We start from the raw sequence: 21,583 nt of genomic DNA, 5'->3' as shown, positions 1-21,583 counted from the left end.
ATGCTGAGGAATCTGCATTTCAACAAGCACCCTAGATAATTTTGCTTCTGATGCACAGTAATGCTTGAGGATCAATGAGCTAAGGCAATGCTTCTCAATGATTAATTGCCAGCAGAATCTTAATGAGCTTGTTAAAAACAGATCCCTGAGCTCCACCCCCAACAATTCTGATTTAGTAGGTCAAGGGTGTGGCCCAAGAATTTGGTTTCTAACATACTCCCAAGTGATGCTAATACTGCTGATCCACAGACCACACTTTGAGTAATAGGCTCTAGTTTTTCATGAACCAGACGTAAATGAACTGTGCAGATAATAAATCATTGCAGCCAGAGGTTGAAAGTGACCTTTAGATTCATCAAGTCCAACCTCTTATCAGATAGTTGAATTTCTTCCACATGGTAACCAGCCCTTGAAATTCTCTGGCACAAAAATGAACCATTGCATGCTCTACCACACCAGAGATGAACCACTTACTTAAATCAGATCAATCACCAGTTATTAACTGTACAAGGCTCTATGTTAAGTGCTAATGACAATGAATTGAGTTTTCTCAGGGAGTCATCGTGAAAGATTACAGCTCTCTTTTCCTGTTTTCATTTAAAAATGTGTTGTTATTGTGGCACTATTAAAGTACACTATTGTTCACTCTACATAATCAATGAGGAGAGATGAGACACACAGCTTCACAGAACTTACTTTCACTAATTTTTGCTTTTATTTGTTCCCATAGCTGGGCATGGAGCAGCATTATGAACTTGGACAATATATAAGGAAACGATATGAAAATTTCTTGAACAAGTCCTATAAACACGAACAGGTAAGTTGGGAAAGTAATAGTGGGAAACTTGCCCCTTGAAATAATTTAGCATAATGTATTTGTAAAAGTTCCCTGTTTCTCAAGGAACTTATTAAAGTCAGATGTCTTGTTTACAAATGTACTCCTTAAAAAAAAAGTATGCATATAAGTAAGATCAACATGGACACCTACGGTGAATACTTAGGCTTGGCAAGTAGCCACCACTTGATTGGTCTCTTTTGTCAATTCAGCTGTTGGCATACCAGGTTGCTTTATGCCATGGCATGCTCATAATATTGTCTCTTCCATAATAGGCATTATGATCATGATGCTACCACAATGTCTGCTAATATTTTGGTGTAGGTGTCCTGCCCTTTCTCAAATACACTATTAGCTCCATAGGAAAAAAAAAATACCCACAGTTCCTCTCTATTGGATTCTGCTTTGATTTTCCCACTCTAGGTTTATGTTCGAAGCACGGATATTGACCGGGCTTTGATGAGTGCTATGACAAACCTTGCAGCCCTATTTCCCCCAGAAGATATCAGTGTCTGGAATCCCAGCCTACCCTGGCAGCCCATCCCGGTGCACACAGTCCCTGTTTCTGAAGATCGGGTCAGTATTATGGAAAAAAGGGGGATTTCATTGGTTCTGGAAGAAGGAAGGCAGGCTGCTCAGGACTTGTGGAGCTGGGAGTCTGGACACTTCGTGGGCTGTGCAGTCTTAATTCTTTCCTAAATAAAGGTGCAAAGGACATAGAAAGTCCTAACAGGAGGGAGTAGGAACAGAATTTATCTTTAGAGCTTTATTATCCACTTTGTTTTGTTAGTCCTTCAACTTTTGGTAATCCCCATTCCTAGGCAGGGTGAAAAAGAAAGATCACATAATTAGTGCCCAACACTTTATATGTGTCATCATATTTACCTTTCATAACAACCTTGAATGAACAATATTATTGTCCTTCTTTTCAAGCCAGGGGAAAAAAGTGCTCCGAGAAGTCAAACAAAATAGATCCAAAGTCACACAGCTGATAAACATCACTACTGAGACTAGAACCAGGCTGATCTCATTCCAGAGCATTTTCCTTTAGTGTAAACTAGTGGTTCTCAAAGTTAGCTGCCTGTTAGAATCATCTGGAAATTTTTTAAAGTCCTGATGCTTAGGGCACATGCCATAATAAATCAGAATCTCTGAAGGTGGGACCCAGGCATTAGTACTTTTTAAAAATCTCCCTAGATGATTCTAGTGGACAGCCAAGTCTGAGAACAAGTACCATAAACCAAGTTGCCTAAATGAGGTTGTTTGAGAGAAACTCTCAAATTTATTTACACTAGGTGGGACTGACCAAGAACTCTTTTATCTTTCCAGAGGAATTGCTATTTTTTTAAATAGTAATAAATAAATCTAACTAATCTTCCAGATGTGGAATTTAGGACTGTGTGAAGGAAATAGTTTGGGACAAGGAACCCTTCCTAATTCCCCTGCAGTCACATTATAACATGACCATCTCCTCTCTTTATGACTGAGGCTTAGCATGACTACCAGATCTAGAATGTTGCTCAGAGAGCTCTGGGCTGGGTTACCAAGAAATCTGACTTAATTGCTGAAACTGGTGACTTAAGAATTTTTCCCAAGTGCTTTGTAGAAAGAGCTTAACCCTGTCAACCTCACTCTAGTGAGGTTGAAAATAAAGGAAAATAAAGGATGATTTATTTATGCTTCTTTCCATCAACAATCAGAAGGGAATCATTATGATTATCAGTGTTCTTAGGAGCTTGTGAATATTTTCTTCGAAAAAGAAGAAACTTCACTTTTACCACAGCCTTTTCTACAAAGACTGGACGGAAGCACCAAATTTAACCAATATAGACCAGGGTAGCTGTTTAACCTTTAATCTTGAAAGATAGTGATTAAATTACATAGTAAAGAGAATGCAGGTGCTATTAGAAGAGGAAGAAAAACAGGGAGAGTGAGGAAGAGGGAGAAAGAAACAAGCAAGATTGTGGCTTCCTGCTACCTACTCACTAAGATGAAAACAATTCTCTCTAACATCAACTAGGATATTTAACAAAATCAATCAATCAATCAAAGTTATTCCTAGAACTTTGCTAACCACTATACAGAAATAGAAGGGAAATACGAGGCCAGTTTTCTTCCCTAATTTATAATCCATTTGATGAAAAAAGATTCACACTTGTGAAGTGTGTAGAATACAATGCAAGTGGAGGGCAATGATTTCAAGAACAAGCTGCACATGCTGGAGGAATTCAGAGAATAAGACATACTCAGAGCTACCAAAGGGCAGTCATTCAAGTCTTCATGGACAGAGTGAGAACTTGAAACAGATCTTGGAGGAGGGTAGGAAAGGAGAGCAACACAGCCCAAAAGCTTAGCTTTGAGTCAAGGTAGAGTGCTTGCCCTTCTGTGTTCAGAGTTCATATTTAGAAAGAATGAAAATAAGACTGAATAAGTGTGTCAGGCACAGGTTAGAGAATCCAAATTTAATAGCCAGAAGGAATCTTGAGACAAAGGCAGTGTGATGTAGAAGGAGGGCTGAATTTAAAGCTGGGAAAACCTGAGTCTGAGAGCCACCTACCACTTCAGATACTTGACCTTGAATAACTTCCCTGCACCTCAGTTTCCTTTTCTGTAAAATGGGAACAACAGTACCCATCTAAATTCTTCACAGGGATTTGTGAAAACCAACTCAGTTAAGAAAAGGAAATGACTTTGTAACTTTCAAAATTCTGGACAGACGTTTAGGTGATTATTCCATTTTCAGCCTGATTCTTTCAATATGTGAGATGAGAAAACTAAAGTCTAGAAAGGTTAAGTAATTCATTAAAACCTAGACCTTTAGATGAACAGTCCTGTGCTTTTCCCCTCAACAGTGTCATTTCTCCTATGGAAAATTGTGAAAGCCAGGCAGGGAAATTTAGATGTAAAGCAGGGGGCATAGAAAAACTGTGTACCTCCCTCAGTACTGTGCACACACACAATAAGCAGTGCTTTGGGGCATTTGTCTGACAGTGGCTTGGAGGGAAGATACTGAGCCCTCTGAAAACAACTGTTGAAGTCATGCAGGAGTGAGGAAGTGAAGGCCTGAAATTAGATGTTAAAGACATTAGGGGAAGGAAGGTGAGGTAAGACAAGGTGACACAGAAGAACGTGACAAGGAAGCAACTTACAAAAATAAAATGGTTTTTGAGTAGGTACTAATATGCCAGGCCCTGTTCTAGGCTTTGACAACACAGCAGTGAACAAGAAAGACAAGACTCTGGATATCCTCGAGTTTATATTTTATAGGAATGATAGGATGATAAAGAAGAAAATAAATACAATAATTTCAAATGGCAGTGAGTTCTTTGAAGGCAATAAAACAAGGTAATGTGATAGTGGCTGGGCAGGATGTCTAGAAGAGCTGGAGTGGGGGGAGTGTCTCAGGCAGGGAACACAGAGACCCCCAGCCTGTGTGTTTAGGGGACAGCAAGAAGGCCCCCAGTGTTGCTGGAGAGGAGTGAGTGAGGGGGCAGCAGTAGGAAAGCAGGACAAAAAGGTCACTAGGGCTTGAGTTTGGATTTTATTCCAAGTAAAATGGAAAGCCAGTGAAAGTTATAAACTACAGAATGGCATGATCTGATTGATGTTTTAAAATATTGATATTAGCATCTACAAAAATAAAAGAAAAAGGATTAGTGTGGTTGCTGTGTGGAGGATGAATTGTGATGCAAACTGATCACATAGGAAGCTCTTACAGTAGTTGAAACACAGATTATGGTGGTCTGGACTGGGAGGGGACAATGAAAGTAAAGAAAAGGGGTCTCTTTTGGATATACAGTTGTCTCTTGATCAATGAGGGTTTCAACTACACAGGTCCACTTATATGCAATTTTTTTCAATGAATTCGTACCACAGTACTACATGATCCCCAGTTGGTCTACTCCCCCAGATGCAGAACAGTGGATACAGACTGTGAAGCTACACTCAGATTTTCCACTGTGTGTGGGTTAACCACCCTAATCTCTGCATTGTTCAAGGCCAACTGTGTTTTAAAAATAGACAGGCAAAAGTGATTAGTCTATGAAGCAGGATGATAAATTTCATCACTGGCAAAAGTAGAGAGATTACAAAAAGGAAATGGTTAAAAATGAAGTGGAGTTCAGGTTTGTACATGTCAAATTTGAAGATGAAGAGAACATCCAACTGGTGATATCCACCAAAGGCTGAAAATACAGGACTAGCTCAGATGGAAAGTAAGAGCAACAAAATGAACTTGGGAGTCACCAGCCTATAGATTATAATTAAAACTACAAAAGACTGTCAAATTTAAACTCATTTTTGGATGATCATTTTGTCCTCATAATAGGTTTTCAAATATATTTTTCTATGTGTTTATTATGTTCCGTTATTTTAACAGTCTGCAAATTTGCAAGAACGTATTTCAGTGAATGGTTAATCAATCTCTTAAGGTTATTTCTGGAACCTCTAGTTCATTTCTCTATACTTGTGTTTGTGTTTGTGTGTGTGTATGTGTGTGCACACATGCACATAGATGTGCATCTAGTGCTAGAAATGAAAGAGGTGTGGAAGGAAGCGAGATAATTGTTATCATTTCACAGGGAAAACCGCGAAGTGTGAATATTTACCAATAGCGCAGTTCTATTTAGGCAAGTTCATGAAATGAAAAAGAAAGATTTTGAGTTTTGGGTATATATCCTACTATTTAAGACCTGCAGATCATTTATCTCTTTTTCCTCAATTTTAGAATTCCATTCAGCTCAAAACACATTTGAATCTTTTACTCAGGTCACTTTATACCTAATGGCTGCAGCTTCTTTAGTTCTTTCGACTAATACAAGATTTACGATTTCTCTTTTTCCTCAGTTGCTATACCTGCCTTTCAGGAACTGCTCTCGTTTTCAAGAACTTGAGAGGAAGACTTTGAAATCAGAGGAATTCCAAAGGAGGCTGCGTCCTTATAAGGTTAACAAAAATGTGTTATTTAGTGGTATGCAGAAATAGTGGAAATTCTGGGATAATTTGAATATTATCAAATTACCCTTCAATGAGGTTATACCAATTTCTACTCCCATCAGAAATACATAAGAGTGCCTGTTTCTCCACAGCCTTCTGAACAGTGCGTAGACAACTATGAGGATATTTGCCAATCTGTAAGTGAAAGATGGTATCACTAGAAGCATTCCCTCCAAAATCAGGAATGAGACAAGAAAGACCAGTATCATCACTATTATAGAACACTGTGCTGTAGTACGTTTCTCTTACAATGAGTGAGCTTTGGGTATCTTCGTCTAGTTAAAAGCCATTTGTATTTTCTATTCTGTTCATATCCCTTCACCATTTTTCTTTTGGGTTATTGGTTTTCTTCTTTTTATAAAGTTTTAGGAGCTTTCTCTCTCTTAACTTTTTTTTTTCTGGGATACAAATGGCCCTCTTTTTATTGTTTTCCTATTGACTTGTTTACAGCGTTTTTGCCATATGGTTGTTGGTGTGCAGATATAGCCATCTATGGTTTGTATATTTGTAGTCGTATTTAGAAAAGCCTTCATGACTCCTGGGTTATAAAGGAAGTCTGCAATGCTTTCTTCTAATTCTACTATAGCTTCATTTTTACATTTACATATTGTACCCATTTACAGTTTATACTGGTGTTAGGTGTGAAGTATGTATCCTACTGAAGTTTTTTCCAGAATATTACCTAATTGCTCTGTCACTGTTTATTGAGTAGTTCTTCTTTTCCCCACTAATTTGAGCTGTTACATATTAAAATTCCCATATGTATAAGGTCTATTTCTAGAATTTTTATTCTTTTTAATTATTCTTTCATTTTATTAGCCAAAACCACACTGTTATAATTATTACGAATTTTGTATGCTTTAATATTTAAAGCATATTACATATTCTCTCCCTCATTCTCTACTTTTTCTGAGTTTTCATGGGTATCTTTTCATTTAACTTTTCAGTGTTTCTGTTGGGGTTATATTAAATGTATAAATTAACTTAGGGAGAATTTGCAACTTTGTTGCAAATTTGTTGAGTCTTCCTTTCCAAGAACATGATACATTTTCCTATTTGTTCTTATCTTCAAGATTGTTTTAAGGTTTTCTTCATATAGGTCTTTATATTTTTTGTTAAGTTTGTTCTAGGCTTATAATATCTGCAAAAAAAATTATGGCTTACGTCTACTTTTCCAAAATTTATACCTCTGATTTATTTTGCCTATTTGTACTGGCCAGTACTTACAGTCCAGTATTACATAATAGTATTGGTAGTGGGTATCCTTGTCTTATTCCTGATTTTAGAAGTATTTCCCTATTAAGAATTCTGGCTTTTGGACCAAATAGATATATTTTTTATCAGTTTAAGAAATTAGCTATCTTTCCTATTTTCTTGAGTGTTTTTGTCAATATTGGTGTTCAATTCTTGAAAGGTCTTTTCAACCTTTTTAGTAAAATCAAGTTATTTTTTTTTCTTGGATCAATTACTAAGATTAATTATATTCATAGATTTACTATTATTGAACTATCTTTACATGTCTAGATTCAAGCCTCCCTTTTTTTTAGTATGATATTGAATTATCTGTTAATATTTTACCTAGACTTTTTGCACTGATATTCAAAGTAACTTTGGACAATAGTTTTCTTTTCTGGTCAGTCTTTGTCAGTATCAATGCTTATACAACTTTTTTGGAAGTTTTCTTTCTTTTTTTCTGCTCCAGGTCAGTTAAAATAGCACAAAGCTTGGTAGAATTTCCCAATAAAGTTATCTGGCCCTGGAGCTTTTGTTTTGTTTTATTAGGGGAGGTTTTGGTCTCTTTAATAATTATTTCTGTTTATTTTATGGAAATCCATTTGGGTTAATATTAGCAAATTATATTTTCCTAGAAAATTTATTCAACAGACAAACAGTATCTTCCAAAGGCTTCCCAGAAATTGCTACCAATTCATCATGCAGACAGCTGACCAATGGGTCTCATTACCATGACAATCTAAAAATAATACAGAACTTGTAGAAAGGTTTGCATCCCATCCAAATCCCACAGTTATAGCCAGATACCAGACCCAGTTTCTGTTGTGTTTTCCTGGGGTGCTTTGGTCTGAGACATGCTTTCCCTTCTCACCTTCCACTCATTTACATGTGAGTTATACTTCACCTACTTCCAAGATGAATTTGAGGCAGTGCACTTCAGTCTGATTCCAGGACAAACCAGGAACATGTGGCAGTAAGCCAGCAGGTGCCCACATTTTTAATGTAATAATAAGAAATGATCAATTAGCATTTGTAAAAATCTTTGGGTTGGCATTAACGTAACCACTATTACTGGTGCACTTTCATGTGAAGAACAGCAGTTCTCAACGGGGGCAAGTTTGCCTCACAGGGACCCTTTGTCAATGTCTGGAGACATTTTGGGTTGTTGCAACTGAGGGACTAGAGATGATGTGGCATCTAGTGGGTAGAGGCCAGGGATGCTGCTGAGCATCCTACAGTGCACAGGGCAGCCCCATAGCAAAGAATTATCCTGTCCAAATATCAGTAATGCCCAAGTCGAGAAACCCTGGTGTAAAATTTTTCTCCCTCTGTGTGTGTTTCAGGATTTTATAGAAATCTTGCCAAAATTTACAGGATACCATGACCAGGACCTTTTTGGAATTTGGAGTAAAGTCTACGACCCTTTATTTTGTGAGGTAAAAGAAAAAATATCAAAGATTGACTTACCATCTGATTTTATGATTTATGCCTATTTTGAAACAGACGAATACATTTTCTTTTGCTTTTATATAGATGTATTATTTAGACTTCCTTTGACATTGAAACATAAGTCAAGACTTCTTTATATTAACTTGAAAATTCTGACTTCTTCTCTCTCTTATTTATGTATTCACCCTTTAGAACGTTATAAGCAGTGACTTCCCTGGTGGTCCAGTGGTTAAGACTTTGCCTTCCAATACAGGAGGTGTGGGTTTGATCCCTGGTTGGAGAAGTAAGATCCCACATGACTCACGGCCAAAAAACCCAAACGTAAAACAGAAGCAATATTGTAAGAAATTCAATAAAGACTTTAAAACTGGTTCACATCAAAAAAAATCTTTAAAAAAAAGAAAATTTAGGCAAAATTGCTTTTTCTGTGCCTTACCACTTACTTATTTTTCAGTCACTCAGGAACACTGGGCTCCATTCCATTAAATAGACTTTAATGAAAAAAGCAATACTGTTGTACAGAAAGAAGAAGAAAAAAATTAGCTGATTTCTGGATATAGAAATAAGCAAGCCAACTTTAAGCCAGGCTATTAAAATTGGTTTATCAGGAAATAATTTCTCTTTTGCTATACAATGCATGTGAAATAACCTTTTTAGCTAGATAAATTACTATTGTTTCAGGGCTTCATGATGTTTTTCTCAATCACCATTCTCCACCTGCTGGAGAAAAGGAAAACTCTATAATCCTGTTTTCCCAGCCAGTTCACTGAATCTTGGGGCAAAATTCTGACCAGCCACATAACTCCTATACACCTCTGATTTTGAGGTCATTGTGAGTGTCTGGGGATGACAATTACTTTCATAGTTCCGTCTTGATAGCAAATGACACAGTTTGCACCCCTCTATGTTAGAGTTCATTGACCCAAGCACACACGACATTAGCAATATTTTCACTTTATCATCAGCATCTGTTTCAAGGAAGATTTGTTAGTCTTATAAAAGAGTCTTCAATAAAAACAAGAACCCACTTTTTGATTCAAGTCTTGAGGTTGTTTTTTCCTTACTACAGTTTGATCTGAGCTATTCCAAGTTGTGGCCACATTCCTTTTTTTTTTTTTTTTTACTTCTCTCTCACTTAATTCTTCTGTAGGCTACTTCACTTTGGTCTCCTCTTTCATGAACTCTACCTCTCTCCCAAGAAAGGCTGGACCCAGTACTTTTTGTGGGGGAAAGGGGATTAAAAAGTCAATAAAGAGGACAGTCAGAAATAAAAATATACATTTTCTTCCTTTGTCTTTACTACAGGGTGTTCACAATTTCACTTTACCCTCCTGGGCCACAGAGGACACCATGACTAAGTTGAAAGAAATATCAGAATTGTCCCTCCTGTCCCTCTATGGAATTCACAAGCAGAAAGAGAAATCTAGACTGCAGGGGGGTAAGTATTTTAAAAATGAGAGAAGCATTGTGGTTAAGTGATCTGGGTCTGAGTCCTGGTCCCACCGTTAATAAGTTATGTGACCTTGAATTAGACACGTAATCACCCCTGTACCAGTTTCCATTCGGCAAATTGGGGATAATAATAATACCCACTTCTTTCGTAGTAAGGATTAAAATGAATGTATGTATTCCAAAGGCTTACCACAAAGAGTACCTGATACATAATACACTATCAAACATTATGTGTTATTATGATCATTAATATTACCCACTCTGGGCCTTAGTTTTCCCGTCTGGAAAACAGAAGCTTTGGGCTAAAGCTAAATGATACTTTTCATCCTTTCCAGATCAAAGAATCATGGATTTTATATCTGAGCCACATGAAAATCAATTGTGTCTGGTGGCCTACAGGGTGAATTTTTCAAGTGGGAGGTATAGCAAAAGTGGCCTGTTTTCCTAAAACCCTTGGCAGTAGCCACTGTTAAAGTTAATACAGTTTAATTTGCAGACTAATTATGCCCTGTAGATTAATACCTATTGCAATTGACAAGTTTATGACACAGATTAAATTTTTCCATTGGTGTTGAAAGATGTTTGCTTCTCAGTGATGCCTCTTCTCAGATGGATTTGGCCCTTTGTAGGACAGGACATCTAATCATAATGAAGGAACCCAGCCCTTGTAATCAGGATAGATGAGTGGAAGAAAGAAGCCAAGATCAGGCAGGATGGGGATAAATGCTGAGGCTCTGAGGGCAGCTGAGTGGCAGGCCGAGACCCCTGAGGATATGACAGGTTCAGGTGTTGTTAATGTAGACATTAAAACTAAAGATGGAGAGAAAGAAGAAGTCTATTATGCCAGGCTGTCATAACAATGAAGCAATTTTAAGTCACAGGAGATGTTCTGAGTCATATACTCTAGAGACTTTGAAGAAAACAGTACAATCACATCAGGACTCCAACAATTGTAAGACGCTATTCACCATGAGGTTGGGCAAGTTCAGCAGACCCCCAGGAGAATACAGAGACAAAGCATCCTGGGGGTTGGACCAGACTGGGAGGATGTTCACTCAGGGCTGCAGAGCTAGAGAAGGAATTCAAGTCACCAACCAGGAGAGGAGTCAATTATAGCTACAAAAGCTCATATGAAGAGTGAAGTAAGCTGTAACAAGAACAGCTAATGAGGTAGGTATGAAGTCAGGATGGTGGGGAGTAGTTTCATATGAGGTGAACAAAGTACCTTGGGACAAATAATTTAGGGCAGTGGTCATGAATGATGTGATAGTGTTGCAGAACTGCTGTTAGAGAGCCCCGGCTGTGCAGTACAGAGAGAGACTTGATGAGGATGTACAAGTCCTCACTCCGTGCTGAGGGCATGAACCACAAGACCCAGACCCTGGGGATGGGAGAGCATCCAGAGGTGAGTCATAGATGGAATCTGGTGTCTTAGGAAAAATTAGCAGGCAGGACACAGACTGTGTGTAGGAACAGAGCCCAAGATGCAACTCAATCCTATGTACCAAACAACAAAGGATGCAGAGGGTGAAAGTTGGGCATCGTTGGCCACATAAGCACCAGATCTCATTCCTGAACCAGCAGGGACCAGCAGTATGGTGGCCAAATGCATCAGACGGTAGAGACAAGACTCTTCATTTCCCCAACATAGTCATGATGGGCTCGGGAATTCATCCCCTCACTACTAAGGATGCAGTCCATGGACCAGCAACGTCAGCATCGCCAAGCCCCTAGAAAGAAATGCAGTATCCCAGGCCCCACCCCAGACTAGCTGAATCTGAATCTGCATTTTAATGAAATCCCTAGATACCTCACATGTACAATAAAGTTTCAGAAGCACTTCTCTAGATGTAGGAGATGGTGAAGAAAAGGGCAGGGAAAGCCAGGTAGGGGTTGACTAGAATCTGTTAATAAATGCAGGGGTCTGTATCTGAATATAAGATGGAGGTTTTCCCAGCAGCTTGCTTCATATTTCCTTTACTTTTTTCCTTTGACTACTAGAGATTGCATTTTGAGGAAGTCACTTCCCCTCTCTGGGTCTCAGTTTCCCCATCTGATGAGTGCAATAAACTATATTTGTCTATCAGAGTCCTTCCCTAAGGTGGTCTATGGGTCTTGGACTCTATAAGGACTGGCACTCATATGCACACACCTGTCCTATTTTCTAGGGGAAGCCCAGTGCTATTGATAAACCAGGAAATTGTTTCCTTAGTGATTCCTGCCAAGACACAAGCTCAGCATATTGTTCAGATCTGGCAAGGCAAGAGAGATTTGTCAACTACACGCTTATTATGAAGCACCTGAACCCAACTCTGCAGAGAAAGCATGTACAGTCTGGGAGACAGAGTCACAAGGGAACATCAGGACTTTGACTGGCATCTTCTTTTTTTTTTTTTTGCGGTGCGCAGGCCTCTCACTGTTGTGGCCTCTCCCGTTGCGGAGCACAGGCTCCAGAAGCGCAGGCTCAGCGGCCATTGCTCACGGGCCCAGCCGCTACGAAGCATGTGAGATCTTCCCGGACCAGGGCACGAACCCGTGTCCCCTGCATCAGCAGGTGGACTCTCAACCACTGCGCCACCAGGGAAGCCCTGGCATCTTCTTACCTTTGCCAAAACTTCTGTTCCATCACTTGGTTTCAAGGGTGACACTGTTCAGTAATATCCTCCTCCCATTGTCTTCCCCCACAACACACCCCCATACACACAAGAAAATCTCTAGGCTAATTTAGGAATATATGGCTGGTCCTGTTTGTGTTAATGGAAACTGCTTCTTGCTGTAGATCAGATGTCAGCAGGCTACAGCCTGTAGGCCAAATCCAGCCTGCTGCCTATTTTTTGTAAATAAAATGCTATTGAAGCTCAGCCACACTCATGCATTTAGGTAGTATCTTTGGCTGCTCTTGTGCTTCCACTTGAGAATGAATGGTTGTGACAGACACCTGGCCCACGGAGCCTAAAGCATGTACTACTGGCCCTTTATAGAACAAGTTTGCCAACTCCTGATATAGCCCAATAGTGAGAGAAGTGAAGTTTATATCTTCAAATCAATAGTATTTTGTCTAGTATATACAGATTTAATAAATGATGCACCAGGGAACTTAGAAGCTAGCTACAGTGAGGCCTAATATTTAAGACCAAGGTTTTGAAGCTGAACATGCTGGGTGCAGTGAAACTCAGCCCCTCTACTTACAAGTTGTATGATCTTGGACAAGTTGCTGAACCTCTCTGAGCCTCAGTTTCCCCTCCTATAAAACATGACTATTGGCATGCCAGAGCCTGTGGATGATTATGATAGTTACCCCTATTTTCTCCTGGGACAAGTTGCACAAGCACTCCAGAACCAAGAGCTGATCTATTCCATCATCAACACTGAAAGCTGCTGCAAAGGCACCTGCTGACAAGGGACAAGCTGCTGATTGAAGGTGGCTGTCATGACTCCCAGAAACTTGGCCACAGAGTTTAGTTCCATCATGGCCCAAAGATCAAGCCTAAGCTCTGAAGGGCTCCCAGAGGGCAACCTTCCCTGAAGCAGAAAGGTGCAGATCTGTGGGAAGTGCAGCCTCTAGCTCCCTCTATTCCTAGTCAAGGAAACCCCATTATCCACGGAAAGAGCAGATCACCTCCCTCTTTTATTGTGCTTATTGGTACACAGACTAATAGACAGTCTCTTCTCACTGTTTTATGAGCTTTTTGAGGACAGGGGCCATGTCTGATTCACCCATCGTAGCTGCTCAGTGCATGTTTTGCTTAGTGGACCACAGAGTCTGGGATCATAATCTGTTAACATCAATGCCCTGCTCATTACAAAAGAAAACTGGTCATCCTTAAGTGAGGACACCACATGCACTGTAGAGAGATGACCAACAGAAACACAAGGAGTCCTCGGTGGATGATGTGGAAGCCCCTGAGGCAGCACGTACTCAGGACAGCACCTGCACCATGAGGTACCCTCAGCCTCAGTGTCTGCTGATGGGATGGAGACTCTGTGCTGATTCTGTGTGCCTTTTACCACCTCAGGAGCAACAAATGCAAAGGGCAAAAGCTTTCCTCTACTGACGACAGATGGAGCCCTCAGATGAAAACTAAAAGTGCTGGCTGCCCCCCTAGTAGTGACACCCAGAGTAACCTGAAGCAATGTCCACAGAAGACAGTCTGCACCCTTGCAGACATCCAGAGAGCTGCTTTCTCCCCTGGCCTCTCACAGGTGTGGCTGCCAGAGTGATGAAGACAGAGAGGTGCATGCCACCCTGTCATTTCAGACCTTCCCTGGACAAGAGAAATGGCTAACAACTATCTGTAAAAAGCTGTCTGAAATTCCAAGTTCATCAACCTCCTAACTTGAGTTTTAACAAAATCTGGTATACTAGAGTCCTAACATGCCAATCCAGCTCTCCTTCTCCAGCTGAGCGAGTCTCACTTAATGGCTCTGAGCCTCAGCTTCCTCACTTATGAATGGGGATAGAAGTCAGGATTCAGTGAAATAATGTATACAAATCACACTATTAGCACACAGCAGATGCTCCACAAAAATGAGTTCTTGTCCTCTCTTCTTAAGTCTTAAGAATCCTGGCAGACAGAATCTCTGTATGACTGAGCAAAAATCTTATGAACTAAAATATAAGCCAATATTTGGTTCAGCTCAAATGTTGATCTATCTTCTTTAAGGTGTCCTGGTCAAAGAAATCCTCTATCACATGAAGAGTGCAACTCAGCCATTGAACCACAGAAAACTCATTATGTATTCTGCAGTAAGTATTTTGTTCCCATTCAGCATCTGTTTATTCAAGCGTGTGAGCTCTTTCAGGAGGAGTCTTCATCTTCTTCGTCATCATTTCCCTGTTCAAATTCTTTAAAATTAAATACATAATTCTGGCTCTCAAGGAATTTACAGTTCAATACTGACAAGAAGAAAAGTAAGCACATAAATACCATGCAAAGCAGAATCGCAGTGTCATACAGGCCAGTGCTTTGGTGCCTCAGAGAAGGGAAACATCACTTCTGTCCCAAACTGAAACCAGAACAGGAACAGGAGAGGGAAAATGATAGGAGAACTACAAGGAAAGCTGAGTGTACAAGACTTGGTGATGAGTTGGAATGTGGGCGGAGGACAATGATCTGGAAGGTAAGCCACAGATGAAGGTAATGTTTCAAGTCTCAATGACTGGAAGGAGAGTGGAACCATTAATAGAGGTGGTCATGGGTCAGATGAATGTACCATTAGGCAGTTGGGTTTGAAATGCCAGCTGCATCCAAGAGGAAACTTCAGATAGTAAAGGGGATATAAGAAGGAAAGGGAAGGAAAGCTACAACTTGAAGTCAGAGCTACAGCTGGGTGCAGAAAGGAAAGAGAGAGAGATCTTGGAGAAAGCATCCATCTCGGAGCAGGAGCCAGGGAAAGAGACATTGTCAGGGGAGAATTCTAGAGATGCACTATGCAATGAAATGCATGTCCCTTGAGTCTGGGATGGGCAGGGAAACAGGACATGGAGGGCTAAGTCGGTCTCCCATCCACTTCTGCGGGACAGAGGATTTCTCAGATGTGGTCTGGCTGGAGAAAGCCATTGTTTCATTCTGCAAGAAGATGGAAGAGGTTATTAAAGATACAGGGAGTTTATCATCTGGGGTTCTAAATGGTATAGACTAGAGAACGAGCTCATGGAGGGAACAGAATGCAGTGCTTCTTTGATAAAAGTAGGCCTGAAATTAATTGATTCTTTCAGGTTTTCCAGTTTCTAATCTGGTTTCCAGTTCTAACTTGTGTGACTTTTGGCAAGTCATAAATCTGTCACTCCTTTTTTTTCTTTTTCTCTAGTAAATCAGTTCTAACCCTTTGAGTATGTATATGCTGCCATAGAGCTTAGGCAACCAAATGTTATGCCCATTTTGTAGATATGAAAATTGAGGATTTCTTAAGATTAGATAACTAATAGGTGGCAAAACTGGGGCTGAAAACCAGTCTCCTATGCCTTCCAGCTATTCTGAGATAAACCTTTAACAATTCTTTTTAAGCTACGCACTCTACTTCCTTACATTTTATTCTGTCTAAACATTTGTAACTTCATATATTCTTCCCCAGCTTTAAAATCACAGATGATGCTAATCTGCAAAAAAATATAGAATCTAGCATTAATGTATGCCAAATTATTTTAAAATTTAATGAAAATCAATGAAACAGGCTAAAACAGAGAGATGTTCTACTGGGGAAGGCATAGGACAAAATCAGAAGACTTGGCTCAGATTTTACTTTCTTTCACTTTGGAGATATATGACATAAAGCAAGTTACTAAATTTCTTTTTTTTTTTTTCTTTTTTTGTTTTTGGACACACCACAAGGCTTGTGGGATCTTAGTTCCCCTACCAGGGATTGAACCCGGGACCTCAGCAGTGAAAGTCCACAGTCCTAACCACTGGACAGCCAGGGAATTCCACCCAAGTAACTTAATTCCTTTGGGTTTCAGTTTCTTCATCTTTTGAAAGGAAATAATTATATGTATGTAAATCTCACTGCCTAGCACCCAAAATTTGTCCTTTCCCTCTTTACTTCTTAAGTCATTGGAGGTATGGGAAATCTAATTGAATCAGAAACCATCATGGTGCTCTACAAATGCTTGATACACATCTGTTGACTGTAAATTTGAACCAGAGATAAAGATCAAAAATGTTTGTTTCAAATCTCTGTAGCATGACACTACTGTGAGTGCCCTGCAGATGGCGCTAGATGTTTACAACGGAATCCTTCCTCCCCATGCGTCCTGCCACTTGATGGAATTGTACTTTGAGAAGGGGTAAGTGTCTAAGAGGTGTTTTTCAAAATTAATATCACTGGACCCCAGGTTTTGTTATCATTATTGTTGTTATTGACTTAAGAGTTGTTTTGTCTATCTGGTTGGTTTTATATTCAGAGGGAAGAATGGTGGTGAGTAACACTATCTTTGCTTAGTCATGACTTCCTTTTTCTTTGTTTTCATGATGACTTTTATTGGGAAATAATGTACAGACACAGTAGACGAAAAATTTGAAAGAACCACCCTAAGTGACAGAAATTACATTTTTAAAAAAAGATTAAGGTGTTCTAAGAAGGATGAGGACATTACACTGTTCTCTTGGAAAACACAGGCTGGTAGAAGATGTCAAGAGAAAAATTAAGTTTGTTGATGGTTATAAATAATGTTCTTTCAATTAAAGATGTCAATTGCCAACTTCTGGCAATTCATATCCATCAGGTAGGATTCTTAAAGTACAACCTCTGCTCAGTGTTCACCACTTTGCAATCTGGTGTGGCCCTCCCCAGCTGACCAAGGCTTGGCTCAAGCCCACTGGAAAGGCCAAGTTTAGAGAGACCAAGTGTCCTAGTTTACCTGGAACTGGAGAGGTTCCCAGAACATGTAAGTTTCATTGTTAAAACCAGGAAAGCCCTGGGAAAACCAGTAAGAGTTGGTCACTATAGCCAAGGTCATACCAAAAATTTGTATCTGCTGTGACACTGGCATTCTCATTGGGAGGAAGATACCTCTTGAATATTATTGATGGAATAAGAAGAAGGCAGGGGCTAAGTTAGGGCAAGGACCCAAAATTTTTGTTTCAGGGTTAGCCGGGGAGGTGCATTTTGCTCTCCCCTTACAACATTCACAATAGCCGCAGTCAGGACGATCTTGACTGCAATTACACAGGGCCCTGTGCTCAGAAGAGCCCATGCTTGGTTTAGTGACCCAGTGTCGCCATTCTGAAATTCTTAATAATTTTTAAACAAGGCACCCTGCATTTCTTTTTGCAAATTGTATTCCTGGCTATAGGTTTCTGGCCACCTGAAGTTGTAGAGTAGGAAAATAACAACACAGAGGCCTATTCTCTACCAACATCTTCACTGCTTACAAAGAAAGTGAGTTCTGCACAGTTAGGGAAAGGTAAGTTCATCCTCTGTTGAACCTCTAACTGGGTGCCAAGCACAATGAAATAGAACTGAAATGTGGTCTTAGCAAGTTTTGCTCTCAAATATCTAGAGTCAGATGGAGAGACAATACCCATAACATGGAGAAAATTCAAGCAGAGCTGAAAATGGGAGTGAGAAGACTGTGGACAACAAGTGCTCTGTCAATACTGGCTTCAGGCACAGAGTTAATAAATCTAGTGAAAATTCCAGGATCAGCTCTAGGAGTAAGCTCTGTCTCTTCGGGATAAGACAAAAGAAACTACCCACTTTCCTCGAGCCTCCCTCCTCTCTGATTTCTGTACCCGTTAGTCCTGAGCCTGCTTTTATTTAGGTCACTGCAGCATTTTTTCTCACTGAATCGCCTTCTCACCACCTTGAATAAATCCATATTATGAATCAAGTGTGGGGTATTTTTCAACTAAGAGACACTGAACAACAGAAAAAAAAGTAACCAACTGTCACTCACAGGCAGAAGTCAAGTTTGTTGTTATATTAAGATTTTTTTAACACTCCAGAGGAGTATCAAAAGTTAAACTTGCTTGCTTATAGATTAAGAACAAGGAGAATCCAAGTTAACAAATATAGGCGTATGTATATACCAGCAAATTAGGGGATTCTCCGTGTAAGGTGATCCCACTTTATCCCTATGAGAAAATAAAGAGAGAAAAAGAGAATTTTTAGATTTTTATCCACCTTAAACATATAAACTTCTAAGGTTGTAGATAAGATAGCTAAATATATTCTAAAACTATTCAATTTTTGGTTAGGTACATAAACTTAAAATCATATACTATATAAAATAATTCACTAAGTTAAATAGTGCTTCTTCTCACTTTCATATTTTATGAAACACTTTTATTCAAACTCTTTGTATGCACCTTTACTTGTGTCTTTACCACTGGAGCCAATTTTGAGTCCCCTAAAAATGTTTTCCAAATATATTAATATATTTCAAATATATTAATTAATAAGGGTAATTTTGGCTGCTGTACAGATGAACCTCAAATCTCAGAAGCTTAACTCAATGGAGATTTCTTTCTCATTCATCTAACAGTCCAATGCAGATGTTCCTGGCCAATAGGAAGTGACTCATCCATGGTGTGATTCACACATGGTGATTTGGGGACCCAGGATTCCATCTTTTGGACCTACAGTCTTCAAGAGTGCTGTGCTCACCTGCAGAGAGCTTGTAGGAAAGAATGAGAGGGTCGAGGAGACAATCTGCTTAGCAAGCACCTCAGCCCTGAAGGGGCATATGTCACTTCTACTTACATTCTACTATACTAGCTAAAATTAGTCACTTGGTGCCTCCTGAGTGCAAGGGAGTCTGGGAAGTGTACTCACTTCTCAGCTGTAACTTTATTCTGTGTAAAGAGAATCATGAATTTTGATGGACTATTAGTCATCTTTGCCATATTAACATGAGATAAAAGATACTGTCACTGAAAAAGTTATTCCAAGATATAAGTGCTCATTCATATAATATTAGGGAAGTTTCTAGAAACATATAAATGAATATTTGTGGTTACTACTGTTTATATGGTTTCTTAAAGTGATTTATTTGAAAGGCTTGTTTATAACAACATCCAAAAGTTGCAGTTGTGAGGTTACTATACTTGAATTTCTCTCCTGTCTCTTTGGCAAATGACTTCCATAGGCAGCTTGTACTAGCTTTACAAGGTTGGTTTGGGCCAATGGTCCTTCCCTAAACAGTGTATTGTTTTTTTTTTAATAAAGTGGTAAGAGAGCCCTCCTCAACATGAGCAAATGTAAGGACTTGAATACACGCCCACCCCCTCTTTCTGAGGTATCATTTTTATAAGTCTTGCTGTATGTTCAAGCACATATGTTATATATTATTCAGTTCCATGTTTCTGGCCTGGTTAAGGAGAGTGAAAATACATTCATTCAGAGGGAAGACTGAAAGAAATATTGAGAGAGGAAAAAGAAAAGGAAAGAGCAAATGTGAAGCATGAAAGAGAGAGAATAGGAGAAAGAAAACCCAACATCCCACCTACGCCCCACTTCTTACTTGAAGGTTCACCAAATCACCCCCAGCTCCCCCAACCATTGCCCCTCAGCTCCTTCTCTGACTAAGCATCCCAATTCCTGCCTTGCATGCCCCTGGTCATCTAACAAACCAGCCCTCCCATTTCCACCCTCCCAATCTGGCCCACCTGCCCCAGTCCCCCTCTTCCCACAGCTAAATTGGCTAATATCTACTCATTCCCATAAATTCTTCCACTAGTCCTTCAGCTGACATGGTACAGGCTAAGTAGAAAGAAATTCAATGGCAGTTCAACAACACAGAACTAACAGAGGTCTTTCCTCCTGTTCCTCTACCTTCCTCCACCAGGGAGTACTTCATAGAGATGTACTATAGGAATGAGACGCAGCATGAACCACATCCCCTCATGCTGCCTGGTTGCACCGTCAGCTGCCCTCTGACAAAGTTTGCTGAGCTGGTTGCCCCTGTGATCCCCCAAGACTGGTCCACAGAATGTGCCATGATCAACCATGAAGGTACTGAGGACGCTATGGATTAGGGTGCACACGGAGCTCTGCAGAGAGGACAGAACACCCTTTCTCCAGACGGATGGTTCTTTGAGAATATAAACTGGCTTCAACCCCATCTTTGGAAGAAATAGGTTTTGGGCAATAATTGTATGTTTCAGAGACCTAAACTTCAGGCAACTCCTACCTCTTCACCTGGCCCTGCCCCTACTTGCCATAAACCTTGTCAACATACATAAACCCAGGAGGCAGTAATGAAGCAGAAAATATTTACTTGGGATCAAAGAATTGCAATTTGGGGAACACGTATCAAACTGGAACAAAATTAGAAATGTAAGAATGGGGGCTTCCCTGGTGGCACAGTGGTTGGGAGTCCACCTGCCAATGCAAGGGACACGGGTTCAGGCCCTGGCCCGGGAAGATCCCACGTGCCGCTGAGCAACTAAGCCCGCGTTCCAGAGCTACTGAGCCCACATGCCACAACTACTGAAGCCCACATGTTTAGAGCCCATGCTCCACAATAGGAGAAGCCACCACAATGAGAAGCCTGCGCACCGTAATGAAGAGTAGGCCCCGCTCTCCACAACTAGAGGAAGCCCGCACACAGCAACAAAAACCCAAGGCAGACATAAATAAATAAATAAACAAAATTTAAAAAAAAAAAGAAAGAAATGTAAGAATGTTCTGAATACCTCCCAGGAAAAAACTTATTGGATATTTAGGAATAAACCTACCTAAGGAGACAAAAGACCTGTATGCAGAAAATTATAAGACACTGATGAAAGAAATTAAAGATGATACAAATAGATGGAGAGATATACCATGTTCTTGGATTGCAAGAATCAACATTGTGAAAATGACTCTACTACCCAAAGCAACCTACAGATTCAATGCAATCCCTATCAAACTACCACTGGCATTTTTTACAGAACTAGAACAAAAAATTTCACAATTTGTATGGAAACACAAAAGACCCCAAATAGCCAAAGCAATCTTGAAAACGAAAAATGGAGCTGGAGGAATCAGGCTCCCTGATTTCAGACTGTATTACAAAGCTACAGTAATCAAGACAGTATGGTACTGGCACAAAAACAGAAAGATAGATCAATGGAACAGGATAGAAAGCCCAGAGATAAACCGACGCACATATGGTCACCTTATCTTTGATAAAGGAGG

The 21,583-nt window shown here is 39.9% G+C and overlaps 1 protein-coding gene across 1 annotated transcript in view; it reads left to right on the top strand.

The window, feature by feature from the left end:
• Positions 1-20,439, top strand: part of ACP3 (acid phosphatase 3) — a gene marked incomplete at both ends in the record, with an annotated part of 40,886 nt that extends 20,447 nt beyond the window's left edge. Inside the window, 8 exons of the mRNA XM_081235873.1 lie at positions 731-817; positions 1,259-1,411; positions 5,681-5,779; positions 8,407-8,499; positions 9,818-9,950; positions 14,629-14,711; positions 16,645-16,748; positions 20,250-20,439. Coding sequence (XP_081091999.1) covers positions 731-817; positions 1,259-1,411; positions 5,681-5,779; positions 8,407-8,499; positions 9,818-9,950; positions 14,629-14,711; positions 16,645-16,748; positions 20,250-20,439 — 942 coding nt within the window. The remainder of the gene's footprint in view (positions 1-730; positions 818-1,258; positions 1,412-5,680; positions 5,780-8,406; positions 8,500-9,817; positions 9,951-14,628; positions 14,712-16,644; positions 16,749-20,249) is intronic.
• Between the last annotated feature and the right edge of the window lie 1,144 nt (positions 20,440-21,583).

The sequence above is a fragment of the Mesoplodon bidens genome (assembly GCF_964165515.1).
Source record: "Mesoplodon bidens genome assembly, chromosome: 5".
In the NCBI taxonomy this organism is placed as follows: Eukaryota; Metazoa; Chordata; class Mammalia; order Artiodactyla; family Ziphiidae; genus Mesoplodon; species Mesoplodon bidens.
The sequence above is the reverse complement of the archived record's forward strand: the minus strand, read 5'-3'. Positions and strand labels throughout refer to the sequence as shown.